The sequence below is a fragment of the Mobula birostris genome, chromosome 21 (assembly GCF_030028105.1).
Source record: "Mobula birostris isolate sMobBir1 chromosome 21, sMobBir1.hap1, whole genome shotgun sequence".
NCBI lineage: Eukaryota > Metazoa > Chordata > Chondrichthyes > Myliobatiformes > Myliobatidae > Mobula > Mobula birostris.
In genome coordinates this window covers 54286895-54313746 of record NC_092390.1, presented here as the reverse complement: position 1 = coordinate 54313746, position 26852 = coordinate 54286895, and the positions used below count along the sequence as shown (strand labels likewise).

The 26852-nt window shown below is 39.2% G+C and overlaps 1 protein-coding gene across 9 annotated transcripts in view; it reads right to left on the bottom strand.

Moving 5' to 3' along the window:
* Window positions 1-5169: 5169 nt before the first annotated feature.
* Window positions 5170-26852, bottom strand: part of LOC140185804 (fibroblast growth factor receptor 2-like) — a 191566-nt gene continuing 169883 nt past the window's right edge. For all 9 annotated transcript variants that reach the window (XM_072239510.1, XM_072239508.1, XM_072239512.1 and 6 more), the window contains 6 exons: window positions 23670-23860; window positions 22613-22735; window positions 17708-17778; window positions 12981-13118; window positions 10592-10697; window positions 5170-8902 (listed from right to left, as the gene is read on the bottom strand). In XM_072239510.1, the coding sequence (XP_072095611.1) occupies window positions 8738-8902; window positions 10592-10697; window positions 12981-13118; window positions 17708-17778; window positions 22613-22735; window positions 23670-23860 (794 nt within the window). In that variant the 3' untranslated portion in view covers window positions 5170-8737. The remainder of the gene's footprint in view (window positions 8903-10591; window positions 10698-12980; window positions 13119-17707; window positions 17779-22612; window positions 22736-23669; window positions 23861-26852) is intronic.

Genomic DNA, 26852 nt, shown 5'->3' with positions numbered 1-26852 from the left:
TGGAGAAAGAGTTAAGAGTGACTGGGAGAAACTGAACTGCTCTTTGAAGGATCCAATTCAGATTCATTTCAGGAGGGGATTAGTCTTGGCTATGATATACAGTAGTCCTTGATTCAAAATTAAAATTCAGACAAAATTCAGAAGGATGTGAGATTTATAGTTTGAATGCCATTAACAAAAATCATAATTTAGTAAGATGCCACAGGTGCTCATATTTTTCAGTCTCCCTTTGGTACTGCAGGGCGTGAATGTCAATTAATAATTTTTACCAGGCGAATGTAGTAAATAAGAAAGCTTGAAGGAGCATCCGTCTAGTTCATTCAGAGTTTTCTAAGGTAAAGTGTTTAAATAAATGTTTTTCTAGTTATCCAACTTCCCATAATAGTTGAAATATTGTTTCAACACTGGGATTCCTGAGTGCAAGGTTATTTAGATCAAAATTCTTACAGTCTTGCATTCTGCTTTTTTTTTAACACCTTCCTTTAGCTTTAGTCACATATTCAGGTTTGCATGGTCTCCTAAATTGGGCATTTCTTTCTTAGTATAGAAAATAAACCCTGACATAAAAAAAATGTACAACTGACATTACAGTAAGTCTGTAAATGAGTGGCGAAAGATCATTCAGACTAATTCCAGGTGAACTCATAGCTCAGAATGGCCCAGCTTGAACAGTCATTTCATTGCTTACGTATTCCTAGGAGTCTCTTATATGCTGTTATTATTGTGCATTTGTACTAAAGGCCTTGTATTTTGTGTAAAAGCACGTCAAAATGTTTTATGGCAAAGAAAACACTGTTTTTTTTCCTATAGGTACTCAGTATGTGTTCACAAGCCACAAGTCTGTGTGTGCCTGTGTGGGGTGGTGGCGGCGGTGGGGACAGCTATCCCAATAAACTCTCTGTATGTCCACAAAGTAGATAGGAAACCTTGAGTAGCAGCAGCCAAAACTAGGACAATACCTTCTTTCAGGAAAGAAATTGTTTAGCCACTATTTAAGATTCAGATGAAATCTATCATGGACTAGAAGAATCACTGCTTTGTAACGTATTCTACAGATGATTTATGTCTAATACCTCCAAATACAAATACCTCACACCCAAATGGCACAGTTTTTCAGTCCATTTCTGATGGTTTGAGTGGTCTGGAAAACATTACTGGCGATAAAATAAACTAGCTTGAGCTACATGGATTTACATCCAAAAATGACAATGTTAATCGTTTTAATCCGGATTCCGTAAGGCCAGTTCTGCAACACCCATGTTGTTAAAGTCAGCAATTTGCACTGCTGGTGAGGGGCTCTGTAGTGCTTGACTTTTTCAAGACCTTTTAATTATTAACATGCTGCCTGCATGTTTTAAATATACACGGTGAGTGACAGAGCCACAAGAGGGAGAAAACACTAACTGCAGCAGTTCAAAAGATTATCCCCCTTAAAGACTGGCATCTTCCCCTCTCCTTCTCGGTCCTGATGAAGGGTCTCGGTTCAAAACGTCATCTATTCTTTCATTTCCATAGGTGCTGCCTGACATGCAGAGCTCCTCCAGCATTTTGTGTGTTGCTGTGAATATCTTTTGTTTACTGCAGTCTGGTGTCTATTAAAGATGCTGCAGCCACAAGTTCACAGATGAAAAGACTTCAGGTATGTTGTTTGAGGTGTGATGGAGATTTATTACAGCCACACTGTATTTATGTTCTTCTCATTCCATAAATACAGAATCAGTTCACTCTCCCACATCTATGGGTTAAGGGAATAGACCATGAAAAAGTTCTGTGATACTTAGAAGAGGGCCAAAGTAGTTGATAATAGCTTGGCAACTGAAGTGGATAAGCCTGTAGTGTACACTGTACACTGGGCCAATATCATGGCCCAATACCATTTGGAAAAGAACGTTGCAGTTCCTCACATTCTCACTCCACACAGTGTCTATAGAACAGCAATTTGGTCCCAATGCAAGGGAAAATCCTTCCCTGGTTCAAAATTCTGTTTTAAGCGTTAGTAGCAGTTCTACTAAGCACTCTGCGCACTTGGAAAAGGAAACACTGGCTTGGCATTGTATTCATCATTATGTTATATTGATCCACTGAAAGTATTAACTTGTACAAGAAAGGCCCATGGTGACTAAAAGAGACTAACTGAGGCATCCAAGACAGCAACTTAAGCACTTATGAGTAAAACTGCTTAACTCACCCTCGGGCGAGGTGGGACAAGAAAGGATTGCCATGGTGTGTGCAGAGGGAGAGCAGCAGATTAATGTTCTCTCTTTCAATTCTTCAACACTGATTTTTGATTAGCTGCTAGTCTTGCCCAAGTTACTTGGATGCCACATTAAATTGTGATTTAGTCTATGCTCTCAGAACATACAGTAAAACAGATGATGTTTCTATGTATTTTGACATCAGTTCCATGGGAGAGGATGGAAGAGATATTGAGTGTGACAGAATACCCTCTTTCCATGGAAAGAAAGTGAAATAATTCCATGTATTTGAGGAAAGATTAGGGCTAGACAGGAAGAGAGGATGGAAACGGAGGTACAGTACTGACACCATTAAATCAGCACATCTTGTCATTTATCCCACTGGCATTCAGAGGATATCAATTGTTCAAGATAGATGCAATATGAATGTGAGCACCTCTGAAGGATTTATCAAATGACTTTGAAGTGCTTTTATTGTCATCATATTGTTTAATAGCTCCTTACATTCTCTCAAAGAAATGACAGAAGTTATCAAACAGCAGCATTGCATCAAGTTGCTACATCATCACTGGCATATCCCACCCTGAATAGTTATTCCTTTCTCTTTCTGCTGAGCTGACATTTCCTGTGCAGAATAAGCCGACAGCAGTGTAGGAAGTATTAACTCACATATTGTACATCCACCTCAGGGAATCTGAAAAATTAGGTTAGATGTTTCCAAGTCAGCAACCCAATGCAAGTTAATGGCAGGTGGTCATTTGGAGTTATTCACACCAACAACACGATTATGTGGTATCTCATAGTATGTTGTAGCTATATTTTTGAATCCTTAGGGCATGAATTCAGAATAGTATTTGCCCATATCATTTACTGCACACTGTCTCTTGGGGGGACCTGCTAAGGGATGTAAGATAATCTTGTCTGGCAGGTGCTCCATTTCAGCAATGTGCTGGGAAACCCAGATTATCCTGGGAGTACCCAGTGAACGCTGCTCCTGAGACAAAGAGCCCTGTCATACTCTCAACCCAAGTGCCACCAATATGGAAACACTTCAGGGGCATGAAAATAATTTGCATCCAGATGAGTTTTATCAAAAACTGGAAGCAATGCTCAATGACCTAGAACTGTTCATTATCTTGTTTCACTTAGGGGAAAAAATTATTTTTTCACTCATAAAAGGTCTGAAAAAAATGATATGCATTTTAATTCTTGACACTTTTATCTAATTTGATACTGCAGGACAATTCTTTGAGTAGCTTTTCCATCTATGAACATGGTTATGACTTTATTTTCTTCTGCTTAAATAATTTTGGTAAATAATATCCCCATTTACCAGTATAAATTATTAAGTATTACTGCATTTTACATTCCAATGCAGCAAACTTGCAAAGACCTTCTTTGGAAAGTGTAAATAAAAACTTGGAATATAAGTGTGAGATTTTAAATTGTCTTTTGATGATGAGTGACCTTTCAATGGTTAATTCATCCATGTACTTAAACTGAAATCTAAATTCCTAAACCAAGGTCTTGAACTAAGCACACCCCCACACAGAGCCTAAATTCACCCAACTTTGTTGAAAAGTATGCAGGCATTTCATCATGTAGTAATGGTTATGGTCATGCAGCATATGAATATTGCAACTTTTAAAAAATGTTTATTTATTTAGAGATATATCGCTGAACAAGACTTTCCAGCCCAATGAGCCACACAGTCCAACCCACCTATTTAACACTAGCCTAATCACAGGACAATTTACAACAACTAACCAGTACGTCTTCAGACTGTGGGAGGAAATCAGAGCACGCGGAGGAAACCCATATACTCAAGGGGAGAATGTACTAATTCCTGACAGACAGCGCTGGAATTTAACTCCAAACTCTGGAATGCCCCAAGCTGTAATAGTGTTGTACTAATTGCTACTTAACTTTACTGGTATCAATGATCTCATTTTACAGAGTTTCAGCTGGAGCATTAAGACTAGCTCTTCTCTTAGGTACCATAGGACAACTTCTAAAATCACAGTAATGGAAACAAGCCATTTGTCCAATATACAGGTATCAATAATTCTAGAATATTACGCATTGATTGTTAGAAAGCTATAGGTCAAGGAGAAAGGAAAAAAATAGGAACTCTGCTGTTTCATAATTAACCAATTAGAGAATGGCTCCACTGTAGTTTGTTTGATACCCTGAATCGATAACTTTGATAAGCTAGGAATTTTGATTCATTCCAGCATTGCTCTTGTTGGATGGTGTATTACATTTAATACTTCAGGCAATGTGTACCCATACTTGTGTCAGATTTACTAATGGGCCCATCAAACAGCAACCATTGGGATACAGCCTGAAATAGACCCTTCCAGCCCTTTTGAGCCTCACCGCCCAGCAATCCCCTGAACTTAATCCTAGCCTAATTATGAGATAATTTACCAATTTACAACACCCAATTAACCTACCAACCTGTGTGTCTTTGGGAGGAAACCGGAGCTCTCAGAGGAAACCCAAACTCCTTACAAGCAGCAGCGAGAAATGAACCCGGGTCACTGGTCCTGTAAAGCATTGTGCTAACCATTACATTACCATGTCGCCCACAGTATGAATTATACTGTGTGCAGTTGAAACTCTCGAATGCAACAAGATAAATAGTGTTATCTTAAAGATGCTACATAATAAAAAGTGTTTATAATATTTTTGTTGTGCTGACTTGTGTCTTTATTTTACTGCAGTGTATCACCCAGAACATTTTGATGTATCTGCTGCCACTACTAGTCTTGACCACATTATAAATATACCTGGAGAGTCATACATGTTCCTGTACTTGATCAAAATTTGCTTTGTGTTCAACAATACTAATCTTTCAGAGTACAATAAAGTGAGGTTAACACCCAGACTCAAAGGTATTATTTATATTCCTAAGCAATTACCCATTTCAAAACATAACTCAATGGCTGCATGACTGATAGCTAAGGCTTCAATTTATTGTTTCTACAGGTGGCAGCATATGGTTCATGCAGAAGCGGACATTTTATGGTGGGCTTGGAATACTTTATTGCCTCTCAAATAATCAGCATCAACAACTTTACAAAACATGTCAGGGAAATATTAACATTTAAATTAAAAGGGAATTCCTTTGACATTTAAAGGAAAATTAAACTAAGTTTTGATTACATTTTCTTTTGCTTAATAATGTGTCCAGCAGTATTTAAGAATAATATATAAGCAAATCTTTCATATAAACAAATCATTTATAGCCTTAACTAGGCTTTTAGGTATCTGAAAACTGTAACAACAAAATAGAACTTCTTTTGTAAAAAATTAATAAATTAGTTGTATATTGTGTTATGAAATTCATGCACAAATTTCAACTTTATGACACAGAGGATGACATTTGCCTTATACAAATATACAAAGTAGTGGAATGTAGATAAGAATGAATTAAGCACCTTCTCACCAAAGCAAAGCAGCTATACTAAATATTGGTCTTGCTAGTTTTCCTGCCATCACAATATAATACAACACCTAATTACTTCACTTATGTTAAATTGGACAAATAAACCTCAGTGTGTTGCTTCTCTTTCCTATTCCATTCTTACATTAAATTTTAAAAGACATACAAGTTAGTATTCATCACTGTAAATTGGTTACATTTCTGTAGTGTGCTTTTATTGCCAAACATGCTGAATATTTTCTTTATCAGCTCACATTCAATCTAAATGACCACACCTATCATTTTGGTAATCTAATTTTTGGAAGCTGTTTGGTTTTCTTTGCTAAAGTGCACTTTTAAATTATTGATTTTGAAACAGGTTAACAGCAACTCTGACCCACCAGTGACATACTATAGAAGGTGTTTAAAAGCAAATAAAAAGGAAACTGAACAAGCTACACTATGCATGAAAAAATCCAATGCCACTGACTTCAGATCAATTTCAAAGCCAGAAAGGAATAAATGTATTTTCTGAAGCACTAGTCTGACAGATCCAATGGATGAGGTTTGTTCTGGATCTTCACTTTCCAACTTCAGAAATCTGGTCTTTCATTGCTTCCCATAGTTATCAACTATTCTCATTTCAGGATGATGTCATTTTGCTACAAGATAGCAAGATCAGAAATGTAAATTTTTGATATTAGAACAGTACAGCATAGGATGCTGTGCCAAACCAGCTAAAAAGCAAATCAAAAACACCCAGACACTAACCCCTCCTACCTAAACATTGACCATACCCCTCCCTGTTACGTTGGAGTTTCAGCTAGGATAGGCTGCAGATTCAGCACTAGCACAGAGAAAGTTATGTTTAGCCTTCTGAGCTGTGTTCTATATAATATTGTGAAGATCTGTAAAGATATCCCCACTTCACTGGTCATTTTGGCTTTGGCAGAAAAACTCACTGTTGGAGGTAATAAAATGAAAACACACTCCTGACACAATATAATCAGTGAATAGGAAATTATAATACTGAAAATAAAGTGATTTGTTTAGGGCACTGAAATGGTCCCTTAACATTCATGTATATATTGTGCACCTTATTCCCTGGAAACACAGTATAATGATAATTGGCTAACCAGAGCTCAATCACATTCAAACACAAGAGATTAAATTTACCGCAAAATAATGCCAAAGCAATATCAGCTTTAGAAACTATTCTCACCTGTTCAAAATATTTGCCAATTTTTAAGTTTATAACAACACTTATGCACAGCAGCCACTGAATTTTGTACTTGGCAGAGTTTCAGATGAAGCTTTAAGCACTGTTTCAGTTAACAAATAGTTAAATTCTTCTGTTCACACAGGTTGAGCACGCTGGTATCACATCTTCAAAACCAATTAACATTCAATTAACATTCTATATTTTGGGAAACGGAATGGTAAAAGTCATATTACCTATATCTAGAGAAGGTACTTTTGCACGATTAAGTTACAATAATTTTCACTTTAAGTAATGGGAAATGGTAATAATTTGTATCAAGTTTACATATTTCTATGATATAACTTGCAATTGATTGAGTAACACATGAAACTTTGCGGAATTTATCTTATTCAATGTGTGGAACTGAATAACTTTTAGTTCATTCATAACCCTTAACCCATTTATTAGAAGGGACCATTCATAGTCCCTTCTAATGTAGCACTGACTCTGGCCAGATCCATTGCCCACAGAGGACTGAAGTCTGACAGCAGAATCCCGACTGCGCTGCAGCTGGCCATGGGGGCATATCAAGAACAGAATACTTGGGATAAAAGGAAGATATTAATTAAGTCTTTGGAACAGGAATGGAATCTGAACCATGTTGTACTGGGCTCTCCTCTTCCAATGAAGAATTTTGGCAGCTTGCCATCAATCTCTAAGATCCATAGGGAAGGAGGAGAAACTTGGATGTAAAAGTCAGCGTGAAATCTGAGCCGTTCAAATCTTCACCAGCCAATTCCTCAACTCACACCTACCACCCTGCCCTGTACCCTGTAAATCCCACTTAATGAGAATAGATAACGAAAAGGCTCCAGAAAAGATGCGGCAGTCAGTCATTCTGGCCCTATCTCCACCACCTATACCCCACACCGCCAACTTTCCTCCCCTCTACCCTTCCTTATCACAGCTGAGGCAAATCAAAACCTTTGGATCCCAAATTATACCATTGTAGATAATTTTCTTCATGGATCGCTGCAATTTGCCCATCAGCAAACACTGAATTGCAGTAGATGGCCAGATTCGGAAGGAACAATCAGTATGACACATTCTCTCTGTGCAAAACCTTAAGTGAAACTCTTTTTGCTGCTTTATATCAAAGCTAGTTTTCTGGACAAACTCTGCTACGTAGACAAGGTTCTTATAACACCCATTCCATCATGTTTTAGAATTCAATCCATTTTCCATCTAGCAAAAGTTGCACATAATACAAGAAATTTGAAGATTAATTGTTTTAATTGTTTATAAACACCAGTTAAATAAATTATTCCCTGAAAAGAATAACTTAGTGTCTTGAAAATGTTGCATAACAGAAGTGCTAGGAATTGCTGCAGAAACAGTTTTCAAGCGCATTTAGTTATTTAACAAAAGTTGCTTTCATTTTCTGGTTGCAATAGAATCACCTTTTTATCCATACAAAAAATAGTTCACTGTAAATATATATATAATAATATATATATAAAATATATTTATACATATTTGGATATATTTACAAATATAGCCAGCAGACTGAAGTTTCATGCTGGATAACTTTTCCAATATTACAAAATTAACAATCTAGGCAGAACTTCCAACTTCAAGCCTTGCCCAAAGTCCAACGAGACAGCTTTTGATGGAACATAAATTGGCCAGGTCACCAAAAATGAAATTTTGCTGGTAATACTTATTTTGTCTCCATTTCAACAAAATATACCATATATAGCAGAACATTTCTTCTAGAACAGCCTACTACAATCCTCGTTTTCATTATAACCATATCCAACCAACACTCTATTCTGGTGCCCAAGTTGCTTGAAGATAAGTAAAACAGGGAAGACGATGTTTAAATGTTAGTTTTGTAAGAAATGGTTTTTTCATTCATGTCGTAATGGTACCATTCATGTGTGGCTGACATTTTGAAAGACACGGATCGCTGGGCATGGGGTCAGAGAACACAGAGTCATCTCCTGATGAGCAGGAACTTCTAGTTCCAGGATAACTGGGTGAATACTGTTCTAATGGTGCAGAAAGATCCAAATATTCCTGCCAACAGAAATGGGCAGTTATTTAGTATTGCTACTTTCACCATTCATATTCCTGTTAACATAGTACAAGTCAAGGTCAAAGTTTATTGTAATATGCACAAGTACTTTAATGTATGGGTGCAATGAAAACTTTACTTCTAGCAACATCATAGTAGCGGTACGTAGCATTAGAGATGCAGCATTCACAAGGAAAACACAAATTAGCAAAAATTTTACAAAATTATAGATTATGTTAAACCACGACAAATAAAAGTTTATGAAAGGCACAGTAGCATTAATAACTAACATGACTGTTACATTAAATCTATAACTCTAACTGAAAATAAGTATGTTAAAATAATGAGAAAAAGCAGTCTATTAAGCAACACACACAAAAGTTGCTGGTGAACACAGCAGGCCAGGCAGCATCTCTAGGAACAGGTACAGTCGACGTTTCGGGCCGAGACCCTTCGTCAGGACTAATTGAAAGAAGAGCTAGTAAGAGGTTTGAAAGTGGGAGGGGGAGGGGGAGATCCAAAATGATAGGAGAAGACAGGATGGGGAGGGAAGGAATCCCTTTTGCCAATCACCTGTCCAACTCTTGGCTCCATCCCTCTCCCTCCTGTCTTCTCCTATCATTTTGGATCTCCCCCTCCCCCTCCCACTTTCAAACCTCTTACTAGCTCTTCTTTCAATTAGTCCTGACGAAGGGTCTCGGCCCGAAACGTCGACTGTACCTGTTCCTAGAGATGCTGCCTGGCCTGCTGTGTTCACCAGCAACTTTTGTGTGTGTTGCTTGAAATTCCAGCATCTGCAGATTTCCTCGTGTTTGAGTCTATTAAGCAGATGTATTTGACCGCTTCAGTTTTATTTTGAAATAAAATTCTGAGGTATCAAAAGTGCAATATGGAGATGTTATCTGCTCAAATTCAAAATACTTCAAGCTGTAGTAATACATTACATGAAAACAAGATAGAAAAATTAACTTCCAGTACATGTTCATTTAGATTCTCCAACCTGATATGCTTGCTTTAAATTTCAATAAGTTATACTTTAACCATAAACCCTCATAACAGGTGCTGGCAAAATCCATTCGAAGTCTGAACTACTCTTAGCATGCAAGTAGTGACTGGCTGATGAGTACAATAATATCTCAAACTCCTGGTGAATACTAAAAGCATTGTTTGCTCAAGGGTAACTTTGTAATACTAAAATGATCATTAACTTTAGAGCCTGAAGACTAGTTAATTTTGTAATTAGCATGGACTTGTGCTTATTTAAGAAGTTCTGATAATGATAAAGTCTGGAAGATTCTGTACTTTTCATTAACAACAAACAATGGGTTTTCTCTAGCTTGTGCCAGCACTGAGTTGCCAAATGTCATTATAAACCCTTTCATCGATCTGGAACAGACTATAACCACTGTGCATTGTGACGGTCAGCAGGAAATCATCTCTGCTTATTGCTCTTTGATCTTTTTTCCTGAAAGGATTTGGAATTGTTAGTGCTAATTAGTTGGAACAGCAAAAATATGTTTCTTAAAAACAATCAAGATTATAATTAACGTAACAGTCTACACTGCATTAATTCAAAATATTTTATGATCACATCACTTATGGTCATTCTTATGAAATAAAGACATAGAAGGACATTAGACTGTGTAAAATGTGTACGGAGTACATCCTTTAATCAAGTACAGTTAGCTTACCGCATTGGATGTTAAACCGAGAATTCGGTCCAAATCTTCAACCAATTGTTTAAAAGTTGGTCGCTGTGAAGGGATTGCATGCCAGCAATCACGCATCATCATGTACCTGTAGCACAAAGATGGGTTTTTCTCAAAGTCATTCCAGTTTGCAGTTAGGTTAGAGCAGATTGTAATACAAACAGTAAAAGTTTTCTCTGTGTTGTTTGGTAACTTTCTACACTGAGGCCACACATTATCAGAGCTCAGTTAAAGTTCAAACTTCAAAGTAAGTTTATTATCAGAGTACATACCATATGTAACCCTGAGATTCATTTTCTTGCAGGCATTCATAGTAAATACAAAGAAACACCACAGAATCAATGAAAAACTGCACACAACAAAGTGGACTTTAAGGAAGTAGAGGCCAGCAGTAGATGTTAAACGTGTGCTGGGCCCAGGACAAACTCTCTCAATTGATAATGCCACGGAATTTGACCCTCTTCACTTCTGATACCCTAATGAGGATTGGCTCATGGGCCTCTGGTTTCCTCCAATAAGTCAATAATCATCTCCTTGGTCTTGACGACATTGGGTAAGAGGCTGTTTTTGTGGCATCACTCAGTCAGATTTTCAATTTCCTTCCTATATGCTGATGCATCACCACCTTTGATTCGGCCCACAACACCATACCTAAATATAGCATTGGAGCTGTGCTTGGCCTCACAGTCATAAGCATAAAAAGAGTAGAGCAGGGAGCTAAGTACACAGCCTTGTGGTGCACCAGTGCTGATGATGAGTGCAGAGGAGATGCTGCTGCCAATCCGAACTGACTGGGGTCTGCAAGTGAGGAAATCGAGGATCCAGTTGCACAGGGAGGTATTGAGACCAAGGTCTTGGAGCTTATTGATCAGTTTTGAGAGGATGATGGCATTGAATGCAGAATTGAATTGTAGTCAATGAAGAGCACCCTATGCATCTTCATTGTCCTGATGTTCCAGGGTTGAGCAAAGAGCCAATGAAATGGCACCTACCGTAGACCTGTTGTAATGGTGCACAAACTGGAGCACATCTAAGTTGCTCTTCAAGTAGGAGTTGATATGTTTCATCAACAACCTCTCAAAGCACTTCATCGCAGTGGATATTAAGTGCTACTGGATGATAGCCATTGAGCCAGGCTACTATGTTCTTCTTGGGTACTGGTGTAATTGAAGCCTGCTTAAAGCAGGTGGGTACCTCAGACTGCTGAAGCGAGAGTTTAAAGGTATGGATGAACACTCCAGCCAACTGAACAGCACAGGTCTTCAGTAGTCAGCCAGGCACCCTGTCTGGGCCAGATGCTTTCTGAGGGTTTGCTCTCCTGAAGGATGCTCTCATGTCAGTTTCAGGGAGTGAAACCACAGGGTTGTTGGGGTCTGTGGGAGGTCGTGAAGGTGCCTTCCTGTTTTGCTGGTCAAAGTGATTATAAAAGGCACTGATCTCAATTGGGAGTAGGTGACAGCATTCAAACCCTGCCACAGCTATCGAGCATCCTCTGGTGATTCCAATTTGGTCTGGTATTGCCACTTCACATGTGAAGTAGCTTTCCAGAGGCTGTACTTGGATCTCTTGCGCTTTACTCGGTCACCAGACCTGAACACCAATGATCTGGCCCTCTGCAGGTGGCAGATCTCTTAGTCCATCCAGGGCTTCTGTTTGGGTAAGACTCCAAATGATTTTGTGGGGACACAAAGTGGAACATGGTGGGACCCACAAAGCATAGTAAGATTAGTGACTATTTCCTTTTCAGTTCGAATTTATCAAAGGTTTTCAGAGATCACAAATATCCACAGTTCTGAGACTTTTAACCTATATTTTAATGCCCAAGACAGTTTTAAGATTAATGTATTATTGACAGGTAGCCTGAAGAATAGACAGTCCCAAAATCTTATTCTCAGTAATTCCCTCAATTTCTTTGTATTTTTCAGGCAATCTCACTTCTAAAGTGCAACATTAATATGGACCAAAATTAATTTAATGATGAAACAGCAAAGTCATTGTTTAACATTTAATTGCATTGTTGCCTACCATAAAAAACAAAGATCAGTAAGACCTTGGAGCATTTTCCAAAATGTGCTCAGCTTTTTGGTATGTTAACTGCATGAAGAAACAAGGACTGTTTCTCCCTGGCAAGTACTGTGTGACTCATGGGGGAGATTGGCCATATCCATAATGACTAATCTCAATTCAGTATTAGGTGTGGCTAGATAAGCAGCAACTAAAAATCAAAATACTACTTAACTGAGAACAGTATCTTAAAGTAACAATCACAGGTTCACTCATTGGTAAAGGGAACGACAGTGTACAGGTTACAATTTGTGGTCATGCAAATGCATCACTTTTCATGGTTCTGTATTTAAGCTGTGAAACTTACAGGTCATTAGTACAATTAGCTGGTTTGTCCATCCTGTGACCTTCCTTCAGAAGCTTAAAAAGTTCTTCAACTGGAATACCTGGATATGGAGATCCGCCCAATGTAAAAATTTCCCACATCAATACTCCAAATGACCATCTGTGAAATTAATTGGAATAGGTGAGAGTTTTCCAGAACATTTTCTCTCTTTTAGCTTCTATATTCCTGCATTGCTGCAGGTCCCCTCAAACGTTGCTCCCCCATTATCAATGCAATGTCTCATGCAATGGTAACATTCAATGGTTGTCTACTAGCACGTCACTGTAGAGATCATCTTGCACATGATATAAAAAATCACAATAATATCCACATTTAATTTTCATCTGATGCCTATTCAAGCATATTTTAAAACAATGGCAGTGCAATTATACCAGGAGACCAAAAGATAGTTCCATTTCCTATCTTAAACATTCATACTAATACCTAAGCTAACAATGACCAACACAACATAGATTAGGATAATAAGATTTAGATCTTACTCCATTTATTTCTTGTCAGTAACAGAATGCACAACTAGAGTCATAGAAAATTACAGCATAGAAAGATGCCCTTCAGCACATCTGGACTGTGCTGAACCATTTATACTACCTACTTTCATCGACCTGAACCCGGATCATAACCATCCATACCATCCAAGTACTAATCCAAACTTCTTTTAAACATTGGAATCAAGCTTGCATGCACCACTTGTGCAGGCACATTGTTCCACACTCTCATGACCCTCTATGTGAAGAAGATTCCCCCCAGGATCCTCTAAAAATTTTCACCTTTCACCCTTAACCCATGACCTCTGGTTGTAGCCTCACCCAACCTTTTGTGTACTAAGATGGGCTGAGGGCACAAACGTGGTCAGTGCTTTAGAGAGGTTAACAATGAACTTGTGCTTTTTTGCTTCACAGGTGGTAGAAGTATAGTACAAATAGGCCTTTTGGCCCATCTAGTCCATCCCAACCAAGATTCCCATGTAAACTATTCCCAATTGCCCCGGTTTGTCCCATATCCCTATAATATTTTGCAATGCATGTACCTGTCCAAAGAGTTTGAATATTTTCACATTTCTGTTTTTATTTCAGATTTAATGCGTCTGTAGTATTTTAAAATCCTGCTTTTTATGTTCAATATTGACTTAGCAAATTTGAGATGTGACTGATTATTACAAACTGCATTTCCCCATATTTTTAATAAGAATATCAGATCACATTTTACTTTAGACTAGAATAATAAGACTTGGAGCTTGCTCCTTATATTTCATTTATAGAATGCATAACTTTCATGTACCAAAAGGGGCTGAAGGCATAAAGGTCGTCAATTGCACTATGTCACATTTCCTTCCCTCTTATTTAAAAGTGAAATGCAGAGCAAATAATATTAGGCACCACACATCAAAGTTGCTGGTGAACGCAGCAGGCCAAGCAGCATCTGTAGGAAGAGGTGCAGTCGACATTTCAGGCCGAGACCCTTCGTCAGGACTAACTGAAGGAAGAGTGAGTAAGGGATTTGAAAGTTGGAGGGGGAGGGGGAGATCCAAAATGATAGGAGGAGACAGGAGGGGGAGGGATAGAGCCAAGAGGTGATAGGCAAAAGGGGATACGAGAGGATCATTGGACAGGAGGTCCGGGAAGAAAGACAAGGGGCGGGGGGACCCAGAGGATGGGCAAGGGGTATATTCAGAGGGACAGAGGGAGAAAAAGGAGAGTGAGAGAAAGAATGTGTGCATAAAAATGAGTAACAGATGGGGTACGAGGGGGAGGTGGGGCCTTAGCGGAAGTTAGAGAAGTCGATGTTCATGCCATCAGGTTGGAGGCTACCCAGACGGAATATAAGGTGTTGTTCCTCCAACCTGAGTGTGGCTTCATCTTTACAGTAGAGGAGGCCGTGGATAGACATGTCAGAATGGGAATGGGATGTGGAATTAAAATGTGTGGCCACTGGGAGATCCTGCTTTCTCTGGCGGACAGAGCGTAGATGTTCAGCAAAGCGGTCTCCCAGTCTGCGTCGGGTCTCGCCAATATATAAAAGGCCACATCGGGAGCACCGGACGCAGTTTATCACCCCAGTCGACTCACAGGTGAAGTGTTCCCTCACCTGGAAGGACTGTTTGGGGCCCTGAATGGTGGTAAGGGAGGAAGTGTAAGGGCATGTGTAGCACTTGTTCCGCTTACACGGATAAGTGCCAGGAGGGAGATCAGTGGGGAGGGATGGGGGGGACGAATGGACAAGGGAGTTGTGTAGGGAGCGATCCCTGCGGAATGCAGAGAGGGGGTGGAGGGAAAGATGTGCTTAGTGGTGGGACCCCGTTGGAGGTGGCGGAAGTTACGGAGAATAATATGTTGGACCCGGAGGCTGGTGGGGTGGTAGGTGAGGACCAGGGGAACCCTATTCCTAGTGGGGTGGCGGGAGGATGGAGTGAGAGCAGATGTACGTGAAATGGGGGAGATGCGTTTAAGAGCAGAGTTGATAGTGGAGGAAGGGAAGCCCTTTTCTTTAAAAAAGGAAGACATCTCCCTCGTCCTAGAATGAAAAGCCTCATCCTGAGAGCAGATGCGGCGGAGACGGTGGAATTGGGAGAAGGGGATGGCGTTTTCGCAAGAGACAGGGTGAGAAGAGGAATAGTCCAGATAGCTGTGAGAGTCAGTAGGCTTATAGTAGACATTAGTGGATAAGATGTCTCCAGAGACAGAGACAGAAAGATCTAGAAAGGGGAGAGAGGTGTCGGAAATGGACCAGGTAAACTTGAGGGCAGGGTGAAAGTTGGAGGCAAAGTTAATAAAGTCAACGAGTTCTGCATGCGTGCAGGAAGCAGCGCCAATGCAGTCGTCGATGTAGCTAAGGAAAAGTGGGGGGCAGATACCAGAATAGGCACGGAACATAGATTGTTCCACAAACCCAACAAAAAGGCAGGCATAGCTAGGACCCATACGGGTGCCCATAGCTACACCTTTAGAATGGAGGAAGTGGGAGGAGCCAAAGGAGAAATTATTAAGAGTAAGGACTAATTCTGCTAGACAGAGCAGAGTGGTGGTAGAGGGGAACTGATTAGGTCTGGAATCCAAAAAGAAGCGTAGAGCTTTGAGACCTTCCTGATGGGGGATGGAAGTATATAAGGACTGGACATCCATGGTGAAAATAAAGCGGTGGGGGCCAGGGAACTTAAAATCATCGAAAAGTTTAAGAGCGTGAGAAGTGTCACGAACATAGGTCGGAAGGGATTGAACAAGGGGTGATAAAACAGTGTCGAGGTATGCAGAAATGAGTTCGGTGGGGCAGGAGCAAGCTGAGACAATAGGTCGGCCAGGACAGGCAGGTTTGTGGATCTTGGGTAGGAGGTAGAAACGGGAAGTGCGGGGTGTGGGAACTATAAGGTTGGTAGCAGTGGATGGGAGATCCTCTGAGCGGATAAAGTTGGTGATGGTGTGGGAGACAATGGCCTGGTGTTCCTTAGTGGGGTCACGATCGAGGGGTAAATAAGAGGAGGTATCCGTGAGTTGTCGCTGTGCCTCGGCAAGGTAAACGCTTGGCCTGCTGCGTTCACCAGCAACTTTGATGTGTGTTGCTTGAATTTCCAGCATCTGCAGAATTCCTGTTGTTTGTGTTTAATATTAGGCACCTTTATTTTTAATTCAACACCAAATGAATTGCAGTTTTACGTCACACAAGCTTTATTAAATATGTGTATTTGTTTTAATATCCTACAACACTTTTTGTATTACTGAACTTGATCACCCACATTTTTAACAAGTTATGTTACTCCCATGTTTTTAAAATTATGAATTTTATTTACAGTCCGGATCACATAACAGGTTTATGAGTTCTTCGATGATAAAATTCAGAAGTTTGGAAGTTTAGGAGCTGATAGGACAAAGTACATGCTTGACATGGAAAAGAAAAAAAACTTGTTTTCAGTGCTGCCTTCAATAAAACCTTTCATTGTAACGTTAGGAACTAATAGGTTCATGTTCTTTGAAATTAAATGGATTAGTAGCACTGGTCATCAGTTTACCATAAAATTATTACTTTTGATGCCTGCATTTCCTTTAACCTAATCCATACAAATCATTGATCATGCAGCAAGCATCTAAGAATTCATTGTTGGTTAACAAATGTAGAAGCTGAATTCAGTTTATAAAGGTGCAATAGGCATCATACACAAGAAATGTCGCAGTGTACAAAGCGGCTTCTTTTATAAAAAACAAGATTACACATCTGAATTCAACAACTTTCATTGCACAGTAAGAGCATTTGGAAACATTTCAGCAATACCAGCTTCAAGTCTCATATTAAAACTAAATTCTCCTGACTGGTATAAAATAACAATAAATGTTTAAAAAAAACATTATTTTCATTTTCCTCCTTACCCACCAACACATATCTGGCTCCTGGAGATGATCTTCAAAGACTTAAACTGCACCACGTCTAACTAATTTTCATATTAATTCTTTTTCAATTACTCCTGTTTATTTAAGCCAGCAAAACCATCTCCAATGGGAGAATCATAGTTCCAGGGAATTATGGATCTCTAAGTTTGCTGCTATGACAAGGGCTACAAGTGTATATATGGGATATATGAAAATATATTTTGTATTTACAGCATCTGAAGATTTTTTTATTTTCATTTACTGTTAATTCAAGGTGACAGCTAAAGAATGGGGGTCACAGAAAAATTAAGCTTATATATCATCAATACTTACACATCACTCTGGTGTGTGTAGACTCTGTCAAAGAGAGCTTCAGGAGCCATCCATTTAACTGGTAGTCGACCCTGAAACACAAAATGCCAAGTCTGAATAACTTTTAAATTAACAGCAGGAAGTTGAGAATTGAAATAAATAAGCACTTTACCAAAGCAGAAGCACAGTGGAAATATGTAATAGTTTTCACCCAAAAGACTGAATGCTTGAACAATTAAAACACTTAAGGCTCAGTCAATAGATTCTTGACAGATAAAAGTATCAAAGAATTTGGAGCAATAGTGGGTAAATAGTTGAGTTGGTGCAGGCAAGAAGTAAATTAATCGAATGCCAGATAAGACATGGTTGGTTGATTCACTCAAGTTCATCTTAGAAGCAGTCATTCAGCAGGATAGAATTTCAAATACAACCCTTTTGAAGGACAGAATTCAGAAATAGTTGTGGTGTATATTCAACTGAAAGCAGACATGGGACATGTGATTCTAAAAAACACGTAACCCTAAAATGAAAATGTGCACAGTTAATCAAATAAGTCCCCTGCAGAGAAATTTTACTTTCTTACTTTGATTTTCTGTTCAGTAACAGCAGGACCTAGAGAGCTGCGGCCTCAGGTTCTGACTGCACCGCAGGCTGACTGCCTGTGTTGTGCTGCAATAGACATGGGTCAACTGCCCCAATTATTCCGATGAAACTGACCCTGCAGATTGTGACAGGGTCATGGTCAGGCCAAAGCAGCTTATGCAAGCTCTCTCAATTGCTCATATCAGCAACTACAAACTAACTACAGATAGTAAGTGCCCGGAACTTAAATGTTTATAAATTCTTCTAATTCCCCCCCCCAGTTTTCTTCTACCAGATGCAGCTTCCGGCTTAAAAGCAGTCTTATCACTTATTCTAAACTAGCTGCTGTAGCAAGGAACAAAGGATCCAATTTAGATACTATAAAGCAATTTGCTTCAGTTAACATTTGTCTATTAACAGACCACTATACTTATTTATTATTTATTGATTGCGATACAGCATGGAGTAGGCTCTTCAGGCCACACCGCACAGCAACTCACCAATTTAACCCTAGACTAATCACAGGACAATTTACATTGACCAATTAACCTACCAGCTGGTACATCTTTGGACTGTGGGAGGAAACCGGAGCACCCGGAGGAAACCCACGCGGTCACGGGGAGAATGTACAAACTCTTTACAGGCAGTGGTGGGAATTGAACCCGGATCACCTATACGGTAGAGCACTGTGCTAACCATTACACTACCATGCCACCCCCATCTTCTGTTCGCCTTCAAATAGTACTTTGAGATATTCAGAAAGCTCAGATATAACAGAGAAATGACCAATATGGCAGTGCAGCATTCCCAGAGTATTGGATGAAAATGCCAACATGAATTTTACTCTAAGTCTCTTCAGCGGTCCTTGAACTTATGATAATTCGACTCAAGCCACTGCACTACCAATAAGTCATATGAGTTAAGTTAATCAGTTCTCACAAAGCAGCTGAGAGAGTTAAGAAGAATAAGAGACTTGTCATCTAACATTGATTTAAGGAAAGGCAAAAAAAAAGACATAATTATCCCAGTGATCTTGTAAAGTTATAGCAAGTCAAAATCAGGAGAACATCTCCATAAACTAGCTGTACAGCATCTCGAGACAAAGTTAATGAAGCACCTTTCAGCCAACAGTCTCATTCTTCTACTGTTGTCCATAGATACGACCTGCACCAACTTTTCAGACCTATCAGGGATGGCATCATTATATTGTACAATAAGGCGGCTTACAGGACCTGGGTTTTGATTCTGAAATCCATTAAGCTTTATGGCGGCAGGTCAAATATATGGGCATGGTAACGTCTTGCTGATTAACACTAAAGCTCTCTCTCAGTTAATGGTGCATATTCTATGTTGAGAAAGCATAGAGGGTAGCAAGGTCACACAATATGCTGCAGGTGAGGGAACAAGAATGGCTTGGTTGTACCAACTATTGACATGTTGGAATTAGACCAAAACATATAGGAGCAGAATAAGGTCATTTGGCTCATTGTGTCTGTTCCACCATTTAATCACGGCTGATCCAATTTTCCTCTTAGTCGCAATCTCCTGCCTTCTCCCTGTGACCACTCAAGAATCAATTGACTTCTGCCTTAAGTATAAAAACCTGGCCTCCACAGTTGCCTATGGCAAATAATTCCACAAATTCACCACTCTCCTCATCTCTGTTCTAAAAGGATGCCCCTCTATTCTGGGGCTGTGTCCTCTGGTCTTAGACTCTCCAACCATAAGGGAGCATCCTCTTCATATCCTCTCTATCAAGGTCTTTCACAGCTGATAGGTTTCAATCAGGCTACTTTCATTCTTCTGAATTCTAGTGAGTACAGGGCCAGAGCCACCAAATGCTCTTTAAACTTTGCAACAAAGCCATCAATTCCATCATTAACATATAATGCAAAAAGAATCGGTCCTAATACAGATCTCTGTGGAACATCACCGGTCACTGACAGCCAACCCAGAAAAGGCTCCCTTTATTCCCACCGTTTCCTCTCAGCCACTGCTTTATCCATGCTAGAAGCTTTCCTTTAATACCATGGGCTTGCAGCTTGTTAAGCAGCCTCAGCTGTGGCACCTTGTCAAAGGCCTTCTGAAAATCCAAATACACAATATCAACCAATTCTCCTTTGTCCATTCTGCTTGTTATTACTACAAAGAATTCCTACAGATTTGTCAGGCAAGATTTTCCCTTAAGGAGACTATGCTGACTGTGGCCTATTTTATCATGTGCCCCCATGTACCCTGAGACCTCATCTTTAATAATCAACTCCAACATCTTCCCAACTAACCGGCTTATAATTTCCTTTCTTCTGCTTCTCTCCCTTGTTGAAGAGTGGAGTGACATTTGCAATTTTCCAGTATCCTGGAATCATATCAGAATATAGAGATCCTTGAAAAATCATTACTAATGCCTCCACAATCTCCTCAGCCTCCTCTTTCAGAACCCTGGGGTGTACCCCATCCGATCCAGGTGAGTCACCTACCTTCAGACCTTTCAGTTTCCGCAAGAACCTTCTCTCTAATAATGGTAACTTCACACACCTCACTGTGGTAACTTCCACAGTGTAGCGTCTTCCACAGTGAAGATCCCGGACAGGTTGTACTTTCCCCAGAAGAGATCCCAATGATCCATAAATCTAAACCCCTGCCCCCTGCACCAGTTCCTCAGCCAAGCATTCGCCTGTCAAATCATCCTATTCCTACCCTCACTGGCACGTGCCACAGGCAGCAATCCAGAGATGACTACCATGGAGGTCATGTTTCTCAGCTTTTATCTAGTTCCCTAAGATCTCTCTTCAGGACTCTTCACCATGTCTACCTATGTCATTAGTGCCAATATGCACCAAAACATCTGGCTGCTCATATTCGAGAATGCCAAGATGGTGAGGATGAAATGAGACTTGACACAGGTGTACAAGATGATAAGAGGCATTGATAGAGTGAACAGCCAGAGACTTTTTCCTTGGGTGGAAAGGCTAATACAAGAGGGCATAATTTTAAGGTGATTTAAAGAAAATATGAGGAGGGTGTCAAGGGTAGGTTCATTACACAGAGAGTGGTGGGTTTGTAGATACATTAGGGATATTTAAGAAACTCGAAGATAGGCACATGAATGATAGAAAAACAAGGGGTATATGGGAGGGTAGGATTGATCTTAGAGAAAGTCAAAAAGTTGGCACAGCATCGTGGGCTGAAGGACCTGTATTGTGTTGTAATATTCTGTTATATATTCTATGTTCCAACTTTAAAAAGAGAAAACTGTCTTATCAGAAATTTATCTGTCATAAATGTATATGCTGCAAATGCATATGTCCATGATTTCACTGACTGGAGCTTGCAATGCACAATTTTTATGGAAACCAGAATCTAGAAAATGGATTAGAGAAATTCAATATGCTATCATTTATAAGCTTCAACAATGCTAAACGATGATTTTGTGAACATCTTGCATGGTTTGCAGAGATTTCCTAGCAAAATCCTATCCATTGTTCATGGACAAATTATATGATTATCATTGAGGTACACATGACTTTCCATTTACTTAATGGTAGAAATTGGATCAAAAGATGTGATTTATGACCTGTGTTACCAAGACATAGTTCAAAAAGGATTATGTTGAGCTGAAAGTTCTTAAACCTGGTGATTTAATGCAAAATCCATTGAAATGTTGTTACTTTTAATAAATTCCTCACTATTTTCCCTGAATTTTACTACAAGAGAAAATACTGTCATTCTGAGCGTGGTTTACTTTTGCAGCCTGTGGTGCAGCTCTAGTCTGATGATGGCCTGTTACAGTCACTAGCTCATTCCTGATCTGGTTATGGTCGCTGACCCAGCCCCTGTCTTCTCTGGTGTAGAATGAAATCCCCAACCCACAACCTGCATTGGCCAATCTACCTGCTCCATTTATCAGGGAACCATCAAAACCTACTTCTCCCTTCTGCCATTTTCCCACTCCAGGTTCTCCTGTCATCACCATTCTGGGGAATCAGTACTGACCAGAAACAAGCAGGACTTACTACAAAACCACCTTAGCCCGTAGAACAGATCAAAAACAGGGTACTTTTGTGACTGCCGGGAACTAATGTACTAACCAAGGCCAACATTCTCCAAGTAAGCAATCATCATTTAATAATTTTAATGGAAAATTCACCAAGAAATTGTCACCAAATCTTTATTCAATGCCTCCCAAAATGGCTAGCAGCATAACTCAGAAGAAGTTAACATGCACAAAACTGCAGGGAATAAAGCTGTGCCTTGCAAAGCTTGTTACAAAAATAAAAAAGGCTTTAATAAAAGAATATAAGACAATACTTAATACAGACTGTGTAAACTGACATGGAAACTTACATTTGTTGTCTTTTTGTAGTAGTCAATATTGTGGACATCTCGAGCCAGCCCAAAGTCTGCTATTTTCATGACATTATTTTCTGTAACAAGAACATTTCTGGCTGCCAAGTCTCGATGAATACACTGAAACACAAGAAGGTACAATGTTTACTTGCATTAAGTCAGATCCCAGAAGCTTGCTACCGCTGCATTTCAGGTATAAACAATGAGGAGTGGGTATGAAGGTTCCAACAGCAGTGAGTACAAGGGAAAGAAATGTGATTAGAGGAAGACAGTGAATTTCCCAACCACTTTTCAGAATACTACAAACTTGCTAAGTTTGGTGGTGGCAATTAAACAAGGAAAATCTTCAATAAAACACTCTGTGGGAATAACCTTGGAATAAACAGCTCCTCTTCTTACATTAAAGATACTGTTTTATATTTTCACACTCCTGCATTTTTCATAAAGGTGTTAAATTAAAATAGGTAATTTTTTAAGAGCATGTCTTGAAAATGGGAAGGAAACTGAAGTTAATGCTAATGCGAGCAACACAATGTTCTCTTTCTGTCCAACTAACTTCAAATCCTAATCTTAATAGATTTAGAATAATGGTTAGCATCACGTGCATAAACAGATGCCTTTTTCTGGAAAAAGCACATTACAAAATACTTGCACAAGAATCTAAATAGTTCATTATTTACTGTGAATGCCTGCAAGAAAAAAAATCACAGGGTTCTATATGGTGACATATATGTACCTTGATAATAAATTTACTTTGAACTTTGCATCCTTATTTCGCCAATTGATCTAAATTTCAGTAAGCAACTGAGCAACCTAAATACGGTTACCTAATATACAAGGGTTAACACCTTTATATAAATATGGAACTTTCTACCAGCAGTACATGGAGCAGTTCGATAAACAGATGTTTGATGTTTGCTGTCCTAATAGAGATAGTCTGGTTGCAATCTAGATTGCATCTGAAAAGCTACCTTTGTAAATTTGTATCAGTTGATCAAATATTTACAATGGATTTTGAATTTCAATGGAATTTATCCACTTCAAGGTTGCATACCTTTTGCGAAGCCAAGTACTCCATGCCCCTTGCCACTTGGTAAGTACATGATACCAGGTCTTTGAATGTTAACTGTTCATTAGACACACGGTTTATGTCAAATGTATATTCCATACCAGGGGGACGTCGTGCACGCAGATACTCGCGAAGGTTGCCTTTGGCTGTGAATTCAACAATTACATACAAGGGGCCTAGACAAAAACAAAAATTGAGGTAAATAAACATTTGGTAATACAGTGCCCAGCAAAAGTATTCAGTTCTCAACCCTTTGTTTGTATAGTATTGCATCAGGGATTTTGATCAATTTAACTGAGAATTTTTATTTATGAATCACATGTTCCTTTTTCCACAGTAAAAGCCAAAACAACAGGGAAAATTGTAAAGCATGAAAAACTAAAATTCAAAACTGAAATGTCAGCGGTTCAAAAGCATTCATCCCTCTTTGTTCAGTACTTCGTTGAACCACCTCTCACAGCTATTACAGTCAACAGTATATTTGGATAAGTCTCTATTAGCTTTGCACAACATGATGGAGCAAGATTTACCCATTTCTCCTTGCAAAATTACTCAAGCTGTGTGCCAGGTTAGTTGGGGAGTCATGCTGGACAGCAATCATGAGGTCTTGCCAGAAATTTCATTCGGGTTAAGGTCAGGAATTTGAATTGGCCTCTCAAGAACATCAATTTGTTTTCATTTGAAGCCACTCCATGGTTGCTCTGGCAGTGTGCTTTGGGTCGTTGTCCTGCTGAAAGACAAACTTCCTCCCCGGTTTAAGCTTTCTGGCAAAGGATAGCAGGTTTTTATCCAGGATCTCTCTGTATTTAGCAGCATTCATCTTCCCATCAATCCTGACCAGATTTCCAGTCTGCTGCTGAAAAGCATCCCCACTGCATGATGCTAACTTCACCAAACTTTACAGTAGGGATGGTGTTACATAGATGATGCAAAATATTAGATTTACGCCACATGTACTGCTTAGCATTGAGGCCCAAAAGTTCCACCTTAGTCTCATCCAGCCACAAGACTTTCTTCTACAGCTCCTAAGTGACACTTTACAAAGTCTTTACGGGAAAGGATACGTTTTTTTTTAGCCAGGGCATCTCTCTTGCCACTCTTGAATAAATACCCTTTTTTGTGCAAGGCCTTAGAGATTGTGAAGCCATGAACGTCATCTCCAGTTGCAGCCGCTGACACCTACAGTTTACTCAAAGTGACTGTTGGTGTCACAGTAGCCTCTTTTAGAAGTCATTCTTCTGCAGCAACTAAGTTTAGGGGGATGACCTGACCTAGCTGTGCAGCTGTGATTTCATATTTTTTTCCACTCTTTCAGGATGGACTGCACTGAGCTCTGAAATATGTTCAATCTTTGAGATGGTCTTGTACCCTTTCCTGATTTGCATTTCTCTATTATCATTTTCCTGACTTATCTTGAATGCTCTTTCATCTTCATTTTCAGAATCAGAATCAGGTTTAATATCACTGGGGAATGTTATGAAATGTGTTAACTTTACAGCAGCAGCACAATGAAATACATAATAAATAAATATAGAAGGGGAAAAACTTTGCTGTGGTCTGTTGAAAATCTACCATACTGATGAACCTAATGAAGAGAGGGAGTATTCATACTTACGAATTCATTGAAAACAGGTGATCCTCCAAATTTTCTACATCAATGAATTGGGTGTGTGAGTTGGTAAGGTAGTACATATATTGCATTTGAGGAAAGTTAGTGTAATAATTACAAAGAGGATGAAGAGGGATGAATACTTCTTCAGCTTCACAATTTTGTTTTTTAAATTTTTTCCAGGTTTTGGAATTTTTCTTTTGATTTGACATGATGCACAATGCTTTGTAGATTAGCTCAACAAATTAGAAAATGAGACAGTAAAATGTGAAAATAGTTGTGGGGACTGAATACTTTTTCAAGGCAATGCATATACACATTCATGCTTAAGAGAGATCTCACTTTCCAATTTAAATATCAAAATAAACAATGATATACAGAGTAGCTGATTAGAAACTTAAAGTGCATTATCAAACTTCCTTCACCTTTTCCTCACAATCAATGAATTTTTTTTGTCTATTCAATCAAAATTCATCATGAAATAGAGAGTTATTTTTCTTCACTTTTGTTCTCTTTCAAGCTGTAGATGTAAACACCTTTTTTGCCAGTTACTAAATGTATGGCGGAACAACGAGGAGTTCAGAGAGCCAAATGCGAATTTGCAACAGTGACAAACTATTTTTGAAGAGACTGTACAATAATTGGTGCTCCATGTTTTTAATAAAATATGATCTCATTTCAATGAAAGATACTTACAAAGGGAAATACACTGCAAAATGATTCACATCTGTTTTCTGCCAGAATGTTATTAGTTCAGATTTCAGACAATTTTCCCAATCTCAGCATATATACTTTGATGCAGCTGGATATAAGCTTCAATCAAAATGCTAATTTTCACTTTTGAACTAAATAAAATTCCATTCTTTTACTTTGGTACTGTCTTTTAAGTTATTTGCTCAGTTATATATATGATAGGTTGTATCGCATTTCCTTTTACTTTAAAGCTGTAGAAGAATGGAGAGTGCAGAGTGGATGAAAGCAACAGAAGTCCGTTAGGAGAGAGATTTAGTTTACTAGCACTAGTAACGGAACTAACAGGTCTAAGTGTGCGAGCTATCATTGACGCTGCATGGGATCGTTCGATGCGGAGGGCCATGATCACCCAAGCATGTAACGCACAAGACACATGAAGAAGACGAAGACCACTAGTGTAAAAGGTACACATGGCAAATATGTAAAGGTGCATGATTACTATAGACTTGAACAATTTTAATGCAAAGCTGTGGATTCATTATGAAGCAGTTTTGTTTGACTTGATTATTTTTGCGATTTACTGCACAGTAGCATAGTGGACAGCACAGTGCCTTACAGTACAGGTGACCCAGGTTCAATTCCCATGCTGTCTGTAAGGAATTTGTACATTCTCCCCATGACCGTTTGGGTTTCCTTTGGGTGCTCCGGTTTCCTCCCACCATCCAAAAACATATTGGGTGGTAGGTTAATTGGTCATTGTAAATTGTCCCGTGATTAGGCTAGGGTTGAATCAAGGTTTGCTGGGCGATACAGCTTGAAGGGCCAAAAGGGGCTACAATAAAATAAACAGTCGAGTTTATTGTCCA